At 43.2% G+C, this 14,640-nt stretch overlaps 1 protein-coding gene across 2 annotated transcripts; it reads left to right on the top strand.

Moving 5' to 3' along the window:
* The first annotated feature begins 3,988 nt into the window (after positions 1-3,988).
* MRPS21 (mitochondrial ribosomal protein S21) lies at positions 3,989-14,254 on the top strand. 2 transcript variants are annotated; one of them, XM_081026449.1, is made up of 3 exons: positions 3,989-4,187; positions 4,656-4,770; positions 13,496-14,254. In XM_081026449.1, exons 2-3 carry the CDS (start codon positions 4,688-4,690, stop codon positions 13,674-13,676), a joined length of 264 nt encoding a protein of 87 aa, XP_080882575.1. In that variant the 5' UTR covers positions 3,989-4,187; positions 4,656-4,687; the 3' UTR covers positions 13,677-14,254. The 2 variants fall into 2 exon arrangements, with proteins under 2 accessions (XP_080882575.1, XP_080882576.1); XM_081026450.1 differs by having other exon boundaries at positions 4,177-4,327.
* The last annotated feature ends 386 nt before the right edge of the window (positions 14,255-14,640 follow it).

The raw sequence follows: 14,640 nt of genomic DNA, 5'->3' as shown, positions 1-14,640 counted from the left end.
AAACAGTTTGCTGATTGGGGGAAATTGAAACCTTCTGCTTCACATACTGATATTTATCCTCTGAGCTGCAGAAAAGAAGAAAGGGGATAGGGATGTTTGTGAACTGGAGCTCCACCAAGTTAGAAGTCTGGATGGGACAATATAAGTCCTGTGGGAGAGGAAAAGGGACTCTCTGCTGCTGTCTTCCTAGGGAACAGTTACAGGGCTCAGAGTTGCCTGTTTTTTTCATTCAGCCTCAGAGACTAGTACCTTTCCCTTTGTGTCTCTCACTCTTGTAATCATCCAGCTGGCCCAGACTAGCAGGTTCTTCTGCTCTGGGATAGGTCTTTAACTTGATGGGAGCTGTTGATGCTGGTGGTTATATAAATGCATATGTAATCTGCCAGAGGAGGGGCACGAGCCAGAACAGGCACTGTTGTTGGCAGTTTTGAAGAGAAAGTGGTGCCCTAGAACTTCTAAAATGAGTTCCCTCAGACACTGGGCCTCATCTTTAATAAAAAAGCTGCAGCTGCTGGGCGGCTGGATGGCTCAGTTGGTTAGAGCTGGAGCTCTCAATAACAAGGTTGCAGGTTCAATTCCCGCATGGGATGGTGGGCTGCACCCCCTGCAGCTAAAGATTGAAAACAGCAACTGAACTTGGAGCTGAGCTGCGCCCTCCCCAACTAGATCGAAGGACAACTTGGAGATGATGGGTCCTGGAGAAACACTGTTCCCAGTAAAAAAAAAAAAAGCTGCAGCTGCTAAATGTATGCTAGACCAAGCAAAGACACCCAGTGTTATCAGGTGGCAAAAATGAAATTATCTGTAGCTACCTTTCTCCATATAGTACTCTCTGATTTGTCCCACTTTCCACCCAAACCATGTCCTCTCCCATCCTAAGCCTTGCTCCTTGAAGTGTATCAGACTACTCAGTCATTTTAGTTATTCTTATTGGCTACTGAGCATGTTTCTCACAGCTAGTCATACATCTTTCAAGTCCTCTGGTCTCAGTGAATAATTGTCCCCTTTTATTTCGGGGAACATGACCTTCTTTCTAAGGCAAACCTCTCCATTTGTGCTTTTGGTTACCCCTCACTTCTGAAACTTAGGCTGTATCACTTATCCCCTCTTTATCTTGTAACTTCAATTTGTTATTGAATGATGTATTATTGATTAATTTCTCCTACAAGTTTGATCAGGTGCTCCTCTTCTTGAAAATCTCTCTTGAGCCCGATTGCCCTCTCTCATCTTTTCTCCTAATGCTTGACAGACTAGTCTAATCATCATCTTTCTGACTCTTTTCTACCACTCAGTCCTTAACCTCTTGCAGCCTAGAGGGTATCTGCTATCCCTCCCCTGCACTTTCCTAAATCACCAGCGAGCTCACAGCATCCGCATTCTAGTGTGGCTTGCACCCAATCAGTAGCTACATCCTGGGGCCTTTACAAAGCCTTAGTACTTCATGCTCTCTGTCTCATTCGACACTCGATGCTGCCTACTGAAACTCTCCTCCCTTGGATACCATGACAGCACACTCTCCTAATTCTCCTCTTACCTATCTGGCAACAACTTCCATATCACTTAATGGCCCCACTTCTGCCCACTCCTGAGTGTGGGTGTTCCCCTAGGCTCAGCTTGGCCCTTTTATCTTCTCTGACTACATTCTTTCACTTAAATATTTCATCTCCTTTCATGGCTTTAATTATTGCCTCAGCTCAGAAGACTGCAAAAGATTCATCTCCAGTCGCAGTCTTTCCCCTGAGATATACTGAATGTCTAAATTTCTGCTGTACAGTTAGTTCTATTTCCCTATTAACACTTAAACTCACTGAAAATTTAGGCATTTTAGAGCCAAGAGGTACCATTTGTATTTGATTCAACCCCTTCATTTTTATAAATGAGGAACTTTAGGTGGCTTGTGCAAGATAACACAATGTGTGGTACAGAATTCTTGTTTTCCAGTCTGGTGTTTTTTCTATTGCTCACCAATCAAAATATCTTTCCTTTAAGATGCCCTCTTCTGCCTCTTTACAGTCTCTTTTTCTTCTGTTAGTGCTATCTATGGTGCCATCATTTTCCCAGATAAGTAGGCTTAAAACTTGGTGTCATTCACTCACCAAATCCTATTTTTCTGTATTTGGAATATCTCTTAAAATCCATTTCTTCCTATCCATTCCATTGCCACCTCTCCGGACTAAACTTTGACTACAACAATAGCCTTTCCTACCTTGAATCCCTTCTCACTGATAATCAGATAAATTTTCCTAATACAGTGATTTGATGTCCTTTTCTATTCAAATCCTCTGATGGCTGTCCAGTGTTTGGAGATGTAAATCCAAACCCTTTAGTCAAGATCTCTATTTCTCCCTCTGCTCCGGAGTGATCCCTCTGTTCCAGTTTTATTTGCCCCTGAACCCTCTGAGCCTTTTTGCCTCTGAACTCTTCATGCTGTTCACCTTGTCCAGTCTTTCCTGCTTCTGTTAACTAAACCCTATCCTTTTTCAACGACTAACTCACATCCTTCTTCCAATTATTCTCTCTGTTAAACATGATATATCGATTCAGTCTTTAGCCCTTTACTTCATTGAATGAGATCATGTACATAAAATGACCAGTATAAGGTTTGGTATATAGCAGGCCCTCCAAAATACTACTTTTCCCCTTCTTTTCTTTCAAGGTATTTTTATATTTTATCCCACTTGATTCCCATGATGAATTTTGTGTGATTGAAGGCAGATAGTCGTTCCATTTTACAGATGAGGAAATAGACTGGGAGTTTAGGTCAGGGATCAGCAGGAGCCCAATAGTAAATATTTTAGACATTGTGGGTCATACATCTCTGTTGCAACTACCCAACTCTGTCATAGCGCAAAGCAGCCAGACCTATTAAATAAACAGTTGAGCACAGCTGTGTTCCAATAAAGTTTTGCGAGTATTTACAAGAACAGGGGTGGAGTTGAATTTTACCTGTAGGCAGTTTGCAGACTTCTGGTTTTAGTGACTTGTGCAAGGTCAGATGCCTGATAAGTATCAGAATTTGGATAGAATCCAGATCTGCTGATTTCTAATCAAGTGCTTTTCCACCATATTATGCTGTTGCCTATATAATTTATTTTGCGTTTATCATATGCTCCCTTGTTTTACTATTTATCTTTTAAGTCGACGTAGTGTTTTCTGGTGATCCAAGAGGCACTGGATGGTATCAAACAGTACCTGACACCCAGTAGGCATTCAACAGAAGTTTGTTGATAAGCGTAAGCATGTTCTAGTCTATCTTTATTTTGGTACTTTGAACCTGGCTGACTCTGAAGCAGCCTTCAGGTTTTGTAAGTTTTATTAGCATAATTGATGAGGATGCGTGTGTGTGTGTGTGTGTGTGTGTGTGTGTCCCTGAATGTGTTTAGGGAAGGGACTCAAAGGTATTACACAGGTACCTGATTGGGGCCTGCTTTCTTCTGAGCCTTTCCCTATTTTCCAGTCGCCACTAGATCCGAACGTAATGTGAATAACCATAAATGGATATGTAGAAGTAATATACGAATACAAGGAAAGCTGTTTACACAGTGAGGAGGCAACTGAAAAGGAGATATATCTACTAGATCTCACTAGGAGGCAGCTGGGATAGATGCTGACGTAAAGTCTTCCATTCTAAATCCTGCAGGGGTTTCCCACTGCTTTATTTCGTGACAGGGCTGGGAAGATGATGTTGTAGGAAACTCATGGTACGTGCCTCTCACTTCCTTAGTTTTTAGACCCCTAAGGAGTGGGACGGTGTTTTTCATCCAGGAGAGATCTCAAAGAATCTGTGTCCTTCGCGAAAACAATCAGGAAGCTTCGCCTATTTCTCTCACTTTCCTTCCAGAAAAAGAAATAGCTTAAATATCTATTGAAGATTGAATAAGAATCAGGGGTACAGAATAGGGCTGATCTCAGGGGCCTCAGCACGACAACTCCAGGAGAAGGCGAGGAATTTCAGGCGACGAGTACGCATCTCGCTCCGTCAGGTGTCGAGTCCCGGCCGCAGAGTGTGGGCGGGGCGGCCGGAGAGGCTGTCAACTGGGGGCCTGAAAGCACGTTACCATGGTTTCCGCGTAATTTTTTTTTTTTTTCTCCTTTCAGCCCCGGCTTCTTTGCCCGGCGCTGGGGCTGACGTATTTCCGCTTCCGGTTGCGGGCGGGTCGCGCGTCGGCTGGGCCCGAGGGCGCGGGGTGAGGAGCCCAGGGCTGGGGGTGGGGACAGGAAGGCGGGCACTGCGGGAGGGCACGTCTGCGCGGTTACCCCCTGTTCCTAAAGCCGAGAAAGACTCCGTTCGCAACTCCCACCCCAAACCCTCCCGCGGCCGCGAGCGGTAATGTGGGTGGGTGGGGGGTGGGGGCGTCTGCGGCGCGTCCGGGTCCTCTCGTGTCGGGCCACGTAAGACTCCGTGGTGACGCCCTGCTACGATCTCTTTGCTTCTCTATTGTAGGGTTTGTATTGGCAAAGAGAACGAGGGAGGCTTGATAACAATTCGCGTGTGGTTTGTAGGAGATGAGGACTTCCACGTGCCCCTGCCTCGCGTAGTCCTGAGCACGTTGCATATCCAGACACCGAATAAGCCACGCGACAGAGTGTGTGTGCTGTTGTGTTTCTCTTTCTTACCTGGTCCCTATACTTTCCTCCCCTCCATCATCCTTTAGGTCACGAACAGTGAAGACGTAATTCCAAGGGCATGGCAAGACATCTCAAGTTCATTGCCAGGACTGTGATGGTACAGGAAGGGAACGTGGAAGGTGCATACAGGACCCTAAACAGGTAACAGTTAAGGGACCAGAACCGTGCCTAGACCAACTCTCTTGAAAAGTGCGGTGGTTTATTCTCTCCCTTCCCCTGTCATACATTGTTCTCAAACCAGTGTCAGCCCAAGCGTTCACAGGCTTGAAACTTCTCAGCCCCCTCAGTGTACTGTCTTCAAAATGAAGTTCTTCCCCAAACCTAGCTGTATGAAGCTTATTCATCAGCAATCATCCCTTTGATAATGAACCTGAAATTTGTCCAAGACCTCATATAGAGCCTAAAGGGAAAATCAAGTTATAATCAAGTTGCTTGAAAGCAGGAACATAATACACAGAAAACTGGGATTGGTGTGGGACAAGGCTACTGGAAAAGATGAAATCAGACTTGGGATCTTGGAGAAGCAAGCAAGAGATGGAAAAGCTTTCCGAGGAAGGTTACAGCACAAGCAAAAGCTTAGAGATGGAAGTGAATTGGCTGGAGTGGAGGCGCTGTGTTGACAGATTGTGAGTGCCAGGCTTAGAGATTTAGAATGGCCCTAAGAAAGAATGTCTTACCACTGTAGTTTTCTCAAGCAAATAGTTCTTTAGCCTTCCCTCATCACGAGTTGTAAGGATTTTGACTTTCTGGCGTGCTTCATTAATCATTTTCTCTGCCCAGTGTCCAGCAGAGTTTGGAGAAACAAAATGCTTGTTGAGTTGAATTATCAAAGAATTGTATGAAAGAGATCTTAAGAGATGATGTGAGGTGGCCCTCTGCCTTAAGGCAGTAAGGGGGTAGCTTTATTTCACAAGTAAGGGAAGCCTAGGAAGATTAAATTATATTTCTTGGGTCACACAGTTATTGAATGGTGGAGGACAAAGCACATCTTTCTAGTGCAGCGTTCCTTGCTCTAAGTTACTAGATTATTCACTAGTTTCTCTGGAAATGGAAAGACCTATGGGAGTCATTTTCTAGTTAAGAATCCTTATTTGATTGGGTTTAAATATTGGTGGGGTTCTTGGGGACTGAGAGGGTAAGTGAGAGAGACCCTAGTTCTTAGCAAAGCAAAAAGTTCTAGGTGTGGAGGGCTGGATGGCAGAAGACCACGGTCAGTGAGGGCAAAGATGCTGTCAGAGGCTGTGTAAAAGCCGTGTCAGGATGGTTTGTATGTCTTTTAAAAGGATCTGGTCTTGGGCCAGCCCCGTTTCCTCATTCTGTGTCTATGCATGCCAGTCATATCCTTGGGTAGAGGCTGTTCCCTCTGCATTGTCACTTAACATTGAGAATAAAGTTAATCAGTTAAGTACCGGGTGATAAGATACCCTATTTCTTTTTTTTCTGTTACTCCTTCCCACCTCGTATTTCAGACCTTCTAGTGGCATGTCCGTGAGTAAGGGCTGAGATGTCTAAGGACCTTTCTCTGCTTCTATCCTGGAAGCACTAAGTCATTGTCTTTACAGACTGGAATGAGTTAGCTAGTGAGATGAAATGCTGAATTTGGAAAAAGGAAGTCCTGCAGCTCATATCACCTTTTTCTGACTTATCCCTATAAGTCTTTTTCTGTATGATTTATTTTGGTGGATTTAGATGGGTCTTCTAGACGGTGATTGAGATGTTTGTATTATTATTGAGGGATGTCAAAGACAGCTGTTACTTGATGGTAAAACAAAATTCCAAAGGCTCAGTTTTAGTTCCCTTCCCTTCCCCTGTAAAGGGCAAATAAAACAAAAACAATTTGTGGTGCAGCAAGTAAGCTACGACTTGAATGCTTTTGACCAAAGCCGCAACCTGAAAATAAGTTTTCTCACATAAATGAGGTGGCATGACTTAGTGGTTAAGAGCACAGACTCTGAAGCTGACTGCCTGGTTCAGATCCCAGCTCTGCCACTTACCAGCTTCACGATCTATGGTGAGTTACTTAATGTGTCTCTGCCTCAGTTTCTTCATCTGTAAAATGGAACTAATAATAGCACCCACCTTATAGGGTTGGTGTGGGGATTAAGTTAACATAATTAAAGTGCTTAGAGCAGTGGCTTATTACATCTGAGGCATTATGTGCTCGCTATGATCATAATTTGCGAGTTAGTGTAAGGAAGTTTTTACCTTTTTGATTTTGCTCTGTGGGAGATTTATTTATTTATTTATTTTGAGACATTGAGAGTTTGCTGTAGCTGTTTTTTCCCCTCTTCCTTGATCATCAGGCTGTGCTCAAGGTGGCCTGGAGATGAAAAAATAAAATAATGAAGCTTCTTTTGTCATGAGGGTCGAGTTTGCTACTGGTGTTGGGATGACTTTTCTTACAGGTGGTGATAACTTTTTTCAACCAAGCCTCCTCCAATTTAGCCTGTTGCTAATCTCATTTTGAAATAACAGCATTTGTTCCCTTGGTATGTTCCCTCATCACCCATTTCCACTTACAAAAATTTGAAACCCGAAAAACAAAATGTTTCTAATTTCCTGCCTGAAAGAATTGATCATCTCGCCATTGATGCCAAGTCTGCAGAAAGCAGACCTTCAGGGAGTGAAACACTGATGAAAAAGAAAATAATTTGATCGAAAAGAAGAGGAGACATTAGACAGAACAATAAATGAAGAGATTCAAGTCCCGGAAACTCAGGCCCTGACGTGTGATGCTCTTTTAGGCTTCCTTATGAATTTGGAAAATTTGAACTTTGTGTCTGGGATTAGCTAGGGAAGCAGTGCAAGAAGTACATGTAGGGCCGCCCGGTGGCTCAGGCAGTTAGAGCTCCATGCTCCTAACTCCGAAGGCTGCCGGTTCAATTCCCACATGGGCCAGTGGGCTCTCAACCAAAAGGTTGCCAGTTCAACTCCTCGAGTCCCGCAAAGGATGGTGGGTTCTGCCCCCTGTAACTAAGATTGAACACGGCACCTTGAACTGAGCTGCCTCCCGGATGGCTCAGTTGGTAGGAGTGCGTCCTCTCAACCACAAGGTTGCCGGTTCGACTCCCGCAGGGATGGTGGGCTGCGCCCCCTGCAACTAGCAACGGCAACTGGACCTGGAGCTGAGCTGCGCCCTCCAAAACTAAGACTGAAAGGACAACAACTTGACTTGGAAAAAAAGGCCTGGAAGTACACACTGTTCCCCAATAAAGTCCTGTTCCCCTTCCCCAATAAAAAAAATCTAAAAAAATAAAAGAAGTACATGTAGAAGGAGCCAGCTTGGAGCAAGTATTATGGCAGTGATTTCTATAATCTTTGGGGACAATAGGTATTTTGTCAATTTAGCTTTACTCTTTTTATAGTTTTTATATTTTTTATTTTTGGGGGGAATATTGGGAGGCAGTGTGTTTCTCCAGGGCCCATCAGCTCCAAGTCGTTGGTCCTTCAATCTAGTTGCAGGGGGCACAGCTCACTGGCCCATGTGGGAATTGAACCGGCAACCCTGTTGTTCAGAGCTCATGCTCTAATCAACTAAGCTATGGGCCGCCCTAGCTTTATTCTTTAGGAAGCTGCATTTCTATTTTTATCTTGGAGTGTTAGCTATACATCCCATGAATTGTATTTTAGCCTCAGGAAATAAAGTGAACAAGTATTATGCTCTTGGAATAATTTTCTAGGCAGAATTTTTAAGCATGCTGATGTGAGCAAACTGGTTCTGGAGTGTTCCAGTCTTCCTGTCTGTCAGACAGTATTTTCTGATGTTCTTTATGTCTTTTTCTCTGCTTTTCCCTAATGTCCTTTCTCTCACTATCTATTGTGTATAGCTCTCTTACATTACAGGCTACTTATCTCGCTCAGCTTTCTGATAGTAGTTTAAAAATAAGTTGCATGTTCTGTGGTCTAATTACAACAGTAGATAGAGAGTGAATGAGAGGAGAGGGAAGTGGTTAAAGCTTTAGCATATTAGAAATGCAGAGGTAGTCTTACAAAGGAAACAGCCTGTGTGTCTCCCCAGTGAGACCGCCACAAAATGTTTGTTATATAACCATGGGCCCTCATTGGTGCCCAGGGATGAAGCGATAGAGAGTGGGGGTTGCTAGGAAGCCCTGCATGATTGGCTGGCACTCAAGCAAGGAAAGGCAAGCACACTGGAAGCATGCCCAGTTTGACCCCTTTTATTCCTGGTAGGCGAGCTTCTGGGCCCATTGAGTCCTTCTGCGTACACGTTGGTCCTGACGTAGGCTGGCTACACTGACATGTGAGTCGGCCACCTCCAACTTCCCCCAGCCCAGGCAGCTTGGCTCCTTTTACATAATCCATTGAATGTCACTAAAACTGGCAGCTGATGTCTCCTTTAAGGTTAGTTGCCAGGAGCCTGAACTTCAGGCTGATCAGTTTACTCTGAAGCTCTTGGTCTGCCAGTCCTTGAACTACCTTTGGAAGCAGAAGCATCATTAGTAACACCCTCTCTATTTACGTCATGAGTTCTGCACAGCTCTTCCTGCATCCTTTTTGTTAGAAATGTGTTGAAGAGATGCCTCTGCTGTAGGGACTCTGGCACATTAGAAGAGAATGTGTGCTTTTTTAGGATAAGTAGAAAGTGTAGAGTAAGGGAGCGAATCCCCACCTGGCATCTTGGAACGTACTTGATCTGTGTTCTGCAAGTAGTTAAACCATTGGGGAACACGGTTTAGCAATGCGATCATTATGTTGGGGACCACCGATCTTTTCATTCTCCGCCCCCCCCTTCTGTTCTTCTGTTACTTTTTTCTTGTCTTGCTTTTTTGCCTGCCCATATAGGCATTTACTTGGTAAGATGATCACTTCTATTTAAAACCCCTTTTGAAACTCCAGTAGGATCCCTAAGTACCTGTCTAAACTCCCTCCTTTTGCAGTTTTATTTCATCCTTTTAAACTGTCTTTGTCATTCCAGTGGGACCGTCTTCGTAGGTGAAGTCATATCCAGGGTCTCTGTTCTTTTTATAGTCTCTCCTCAAATTCAATCTCCTTGTCCTTTTTATATTATATATCCAATCTTTTTCTTTCAAGGACTTTTTCTGTTTTTTCTCGAGTATACTAGTGTCTAGCCCAAAAAGTGGTTTATTAAACAGCAGTGAGCAAGGTCTAGACAGAAGTAAATGCTTAGCTGTTTGAATCATTCCTTTCCCTCAGTGTGTCATGTCACGTGGCTTCCATCTCTTTTCTCTCTTGTAGGAGCCTAGCCCAGCTCCTTCCTTGGCCCGTGGGCACTGCAGTAATTGGTCTTCTGAACCTCAGTGGTTTTTGTTAATGAAGCAGAATACTGTTGTGGAATGCTGCACCGAAGGCCTGGATTCTACTTCTAGTGCCATTTTGTGGTTTTGGGCATGTCGACCTCTCTGAACTTCAGCTTCCTAATCTGTAAAAAGATGACATTACCTGCTTAATCAGTTTCATAGGATTGTAATTAGGATGATGGATGTGAAAATGCAGTCTAAAATCTAATGGCCCATCTTAGTAAAGGTAATATGATTGAGGCTGTCAGAGCCAATATGCCCAAGAACTGTGTGTTATAAAGTCACTTAATCCCTTGAGCTGTGGACATTTGTCAGTCACCTAGAGGATTTATTGTTGTCACATATTTACTGATAATTTGCTCTTTGCCAAGCATTATGTTAAATGCAAAAATGAATAAAGACGTAATCTCTAACCTTAGGAAGCACACTACCTCATAAGGGAGATTAAAAACATAAAACATGGTTGAACGTAATACTTGAAAAGAGACATTAACGATGTGCTATGGCATTGGTTCCCCCTGGACCATCAGCAACAACATCAGCAACAACCAGGAATGCAAATTCCTGGGCCCTAGACCTATGGAATCAGAAACTGGAAGCGGCGCAGCAATCTGTTTTAACCAGTTTTCCAGGTGACTTCCACATGCTAAAGTTGAAGAACAATCTCTGTACTTTGTAACGGAGGGCAGGAGTGGTTAATTTCACCTGGACCAGTTTACAGACGTCGTAACCATTGATTTGGGCCTTTGAAGAATAAATAGGATTTCATAAGACAGAAAAAGAAAGGAGTGATAGTCTAGGTAAAGAGAATATCATGAGGAAATATAAAAAATAGATACCTAGTATATTTAGAGAATTGCACCTAGTTCGGTATGACCGGGGGAGCCTAGGCTTTATAGGGCAAGTTATTAAAGATAAAGCTAGAAAAATAGGGTGAAGCTCAATTGTTTAGGGCTTCAAGCTTAGACTAGTTCCCAAACTTATCTGCACGTTGGAATCACCATGTTCCTTTTCCCTTCTGATCAGTTGGTCTGGAGTGTGGCCTAGGTGAGTGGAATTTTTTTAAAGATCATCTGGGGAGGTAATTCTAATGTGCAGGGAAGTCTGCGAACCACTGGCTTCGCCTATCCTGTATACTGGGAAAGACTTTTTTAGCATCAGAGTGGCACAATCCGATTACGTTTTAGGACAATAATTGGTGTAGGGAAGGAGAATGGAAATAGGGCAACCTACTTACCCTTCACAATTCAAGTGACTTTGGGAAGCCTTCATACCCACCTTCTCATCTTTAAGTCCAGATTCAGTGCCTCTCTTGTGTGACTCTATAGCAATGTCGCCTGTATCTCTGCACCTATCCCACTCTTGTAATTCTTGTGTAAGTGTCTTCTCTACCAGACCTCAAGGGTAGGGAACCATGTCTAAGTTTGTTTTCTATTTTTAGCATTTAACACAGTGTCCAGTACAGAGTTGGGATTCCATAAATACTTATTGACTAAATGACCAGTTAGATTATTATTTCAGCACTCCAGTTACAAGATGATACCGACCATAATTAGAGCTGTGGCCGTAGGAAAGGAGAAAAGGAAGAGATCTAAGAACTATTTCAGGATATAAAATTTGTGGGGTATAGGAAGGAGAAAGCCTAGTGCAGGAACGTGCTCAGATTTTTAGCTTGAGTGACTGGTGATGCCATTTATAGAGTGTAGAGGCGGAAGAAGAGATTTTAGGAGACCATAAATTTGGTTTGTGTAGGTTTTGAGGCAATTGGAAATATCAGTGTAGCTCTAAGGTAAGATTGGGGCTAGAGATAAAGATTCAGGAGTCAACAGTAGGGAAGGGTAAATCGAGGAAGAAAGCCAGCAAAGGAGACCCTGTGTGGGCCAAGAGACTCAGTCTTTTCATCTTTGTGCCCTACTTCTCTGTTGTAAGACTCTAGTGTTGGATCCACGTGACTTCTGGGGATGACTATTTTCAACAGAACCTGAATGAGCGACCTCTCCTGCTTCCGGGAGTCAGTCCCTTGCCTCCCATCTCCCTGCCACAAAAACCTAGACAAACTGATCCATACACATGATTTCTCTAGTAGCCTAAAAATCATTCTCAATATTAAACAGCAGGAGGCTGGGAGAGGATCCCATAGGTACAGTGGTTCCCATGTCTATTCACATTTGTAATTTACCCAAAGCTGAAATCTTTTCAAGTTCATGTTCAATCTGTTGTTATCTTGGGCTTTGTGATGTAACATACATAGCAGCAATAAATAAGGTTTCCTGCTGGGCAGAAGTAGCTGGTGATGTCTCTTATTATTTCCTTCTTCCTGTGTCCCCCTTCAAATTATAATAGCCGTGGCTCAATCTCCTTGTCTCCAATTGTGTTTGTGACTTACTTTTTACATGTAATGAAAGGACAGGGTAAGCAGGAATGGGGCCATGTAAACAATGCCAGGAATGGAGGACAGTAGTGGCAGGTGCCTCCAAACCTCCTCAGGATCAAGTGATGGTGGGTGGAGAGGGAGAGACAAATTGCAGATTGGAGCCAGAGCTCTCAGGAGCCTATGAGTTATTAGGTAGATTGGAAAATAAGCCCCTTGTCTTCTTGGCTTACTGAAAACAAAAAGGGGAGTTGAATTAAGTATGTTATAAATCCAACAAGAGAAGCTGCATTGCAAGAAATTGGGTGGGCAGGAAAAAAACACATTGAATTCAATTTTATGGACATTTAAAGGTTAATAAAACATGGTCTCTGCCTTCGAGGATTTTCCGTCTAATGAGGGAGATGTTTGTAAAAATAGCTAATGGAATGGCAGAATGAAATAATTGCTAAATAGGTTAATAAAATATTTTCTCTAAAGAAGATGAGAAAGCGTTGTGGAGAGGTGGCATTGGGGTTTGGCGTAAAAAAGATGAGGAAAATTTCAGTCAGAAGGTTGGCAGCCAGTGGTTGAAGGTGGCATTCCAGGCTGAGGAAGCAGCGTGAGCAGACGTGGTGTTAGAGTGTGTTCAGGGAGTAGTCATCCAAGTAGTGTGGTTGGAGCAGGTGGCACATGGAAAAATGGTGGGTGAGGCTGTTATCTTAATGTCCCCATTTGTGTCACCGGTGTGATAAGGGCCTCTTCTTTCCCTGTATTAAGTAGGCCCAGAGATTTCTCAGATCTGCTGACTTCAGTTGTATCAGTTTTTAAACACAATAGGGATAGAACTATATTCTCCACTAAGGACCATATCAGAATTGCCCCTAGTGACTTTTTCTGAAATGACCTGTTGGTTGAGAACCACTGCCATAGGGAACCACTGGTCTTATGAGACTGTCATATCCCTCAGGTGTGCTGTGGTAGAACAAAGGTTGAGAACATGATCCTGACTGTAAACTCCCCAAGAGCAAGGACTATGTAGATGATTGCTTTTTTATTCCCCACAGATTCCTATATGGGGCCTCCATAAGGAGACAATTAATACTATATTGCCACCATTTCACACCGTAATTTTTAGACACCAAGTGTTTGGTCAGTTGACTTCTGTTCATCTGTGAAATTGGAAAAGGATAATAATGAGCCCAACCTTCTAACTTCATTGCCGTTCTTTGTACAGAATCCTCAGCATGGATGGGCTCATTGAGGACATCAAGCGACGACGGTACTACGAGAAGCCTTGCCGCCGGCGACAGAGAGAAAGCTATGAAACCTGCCGGCGCATCTACAACATGGAAATGACTCGCAAGATCAACTTTCTGATGCGAAAGAATCGGGCGGATCCATGGCAGGGCTGCTGAGGCCTGTGGGTAGTGGGCCCAGTATGAAAACCCCTGTCCAATGGTGTCTCCACCTCTTTTCTTTCTCCAACCCCATTTTTTCTTTCCTGCAATAAACTCAATCACAGATATATAAGAAGGCCTGCATATATAGAAGCAATCCCACTAGTCAGTTATTAAGTGAAAGAGAAACTGAGCCAAAAAGTAGTCTAGGAGTAGAATGGTGATTGCCAAGAGCAGAGTGGGGGTGGAGGGGAATGAGGAATTACTGTTAAATGGGTACAGCGTGAGTTTGGCAAGATGAAAAAGTTCTGGAGATGGGTGGTGGTGATAGTTGCATAACAATGTGAATGTACTTAATGCCAGTGAATTTTACACCTTAAATGATTAAAATGGTAAGTTTTATGTATATTTTACTATGATTTTTAAAAAATAGTCTAGGAAAGCTGAGGACATTTTCTAAAATGTTGTAGAATATACCTACCATTTCTTACCCAATTTTTATGAAACACAAAGCAAGATCTTATCATTGGGAAAGCATGTTACTCTTTACTTGCACTGCCCTCAACTGTTAAATAAAAGGAGAGGAAGCATGTGTATATCTGGAATAAATTCTTCAGAAACTCCCATCAACCAGACTAGAGTGCTGGAATCCTTGTCCAAAGGAATCCTTAAGACAAATCTAACATTCACTCCTGTTTTTTGTTTTTCCTAAAGGAGGCTAATGGAGGGATGGTGGAGAAGAAATAAAGCAGTAGATGGATGGTAGAAAAGAGGAAATAGAGTGTTAAGAGACTGGAGGACACAGAGCCGGAAATACCTGTAGCAGCAGTTCTCAGAGTTTGCTCTTAGGTCAAAGTGTGCTCTTCAGATCTGCAGCATGAAGATCACCTGAGAAATTGTTTGAAATGCAAATTTTGGGCCCCTGTTTTAGACTATCTGAATTGGAAATTGGGGTTGGAGCCCAGTAATCTATTTTCACAAG

Source organism: Rhinolophus hipposideros (genome assembly GCF_964194185.1).
Source record: "Rhinolophus hipposideros genome assembly, chromosome: 19".
Taxonomy (NCBI): Eukaryota; Metazoa; Chordata; class Mammalia; order Chiroptera; family Rhinolophidae; genus Rhinolophus; species Rhinolophus hipposideros.
Note: the sequence above shows the minus strand (reverse complement) of the source record. Positions and strands in the feature narration are given on the sequence as shown.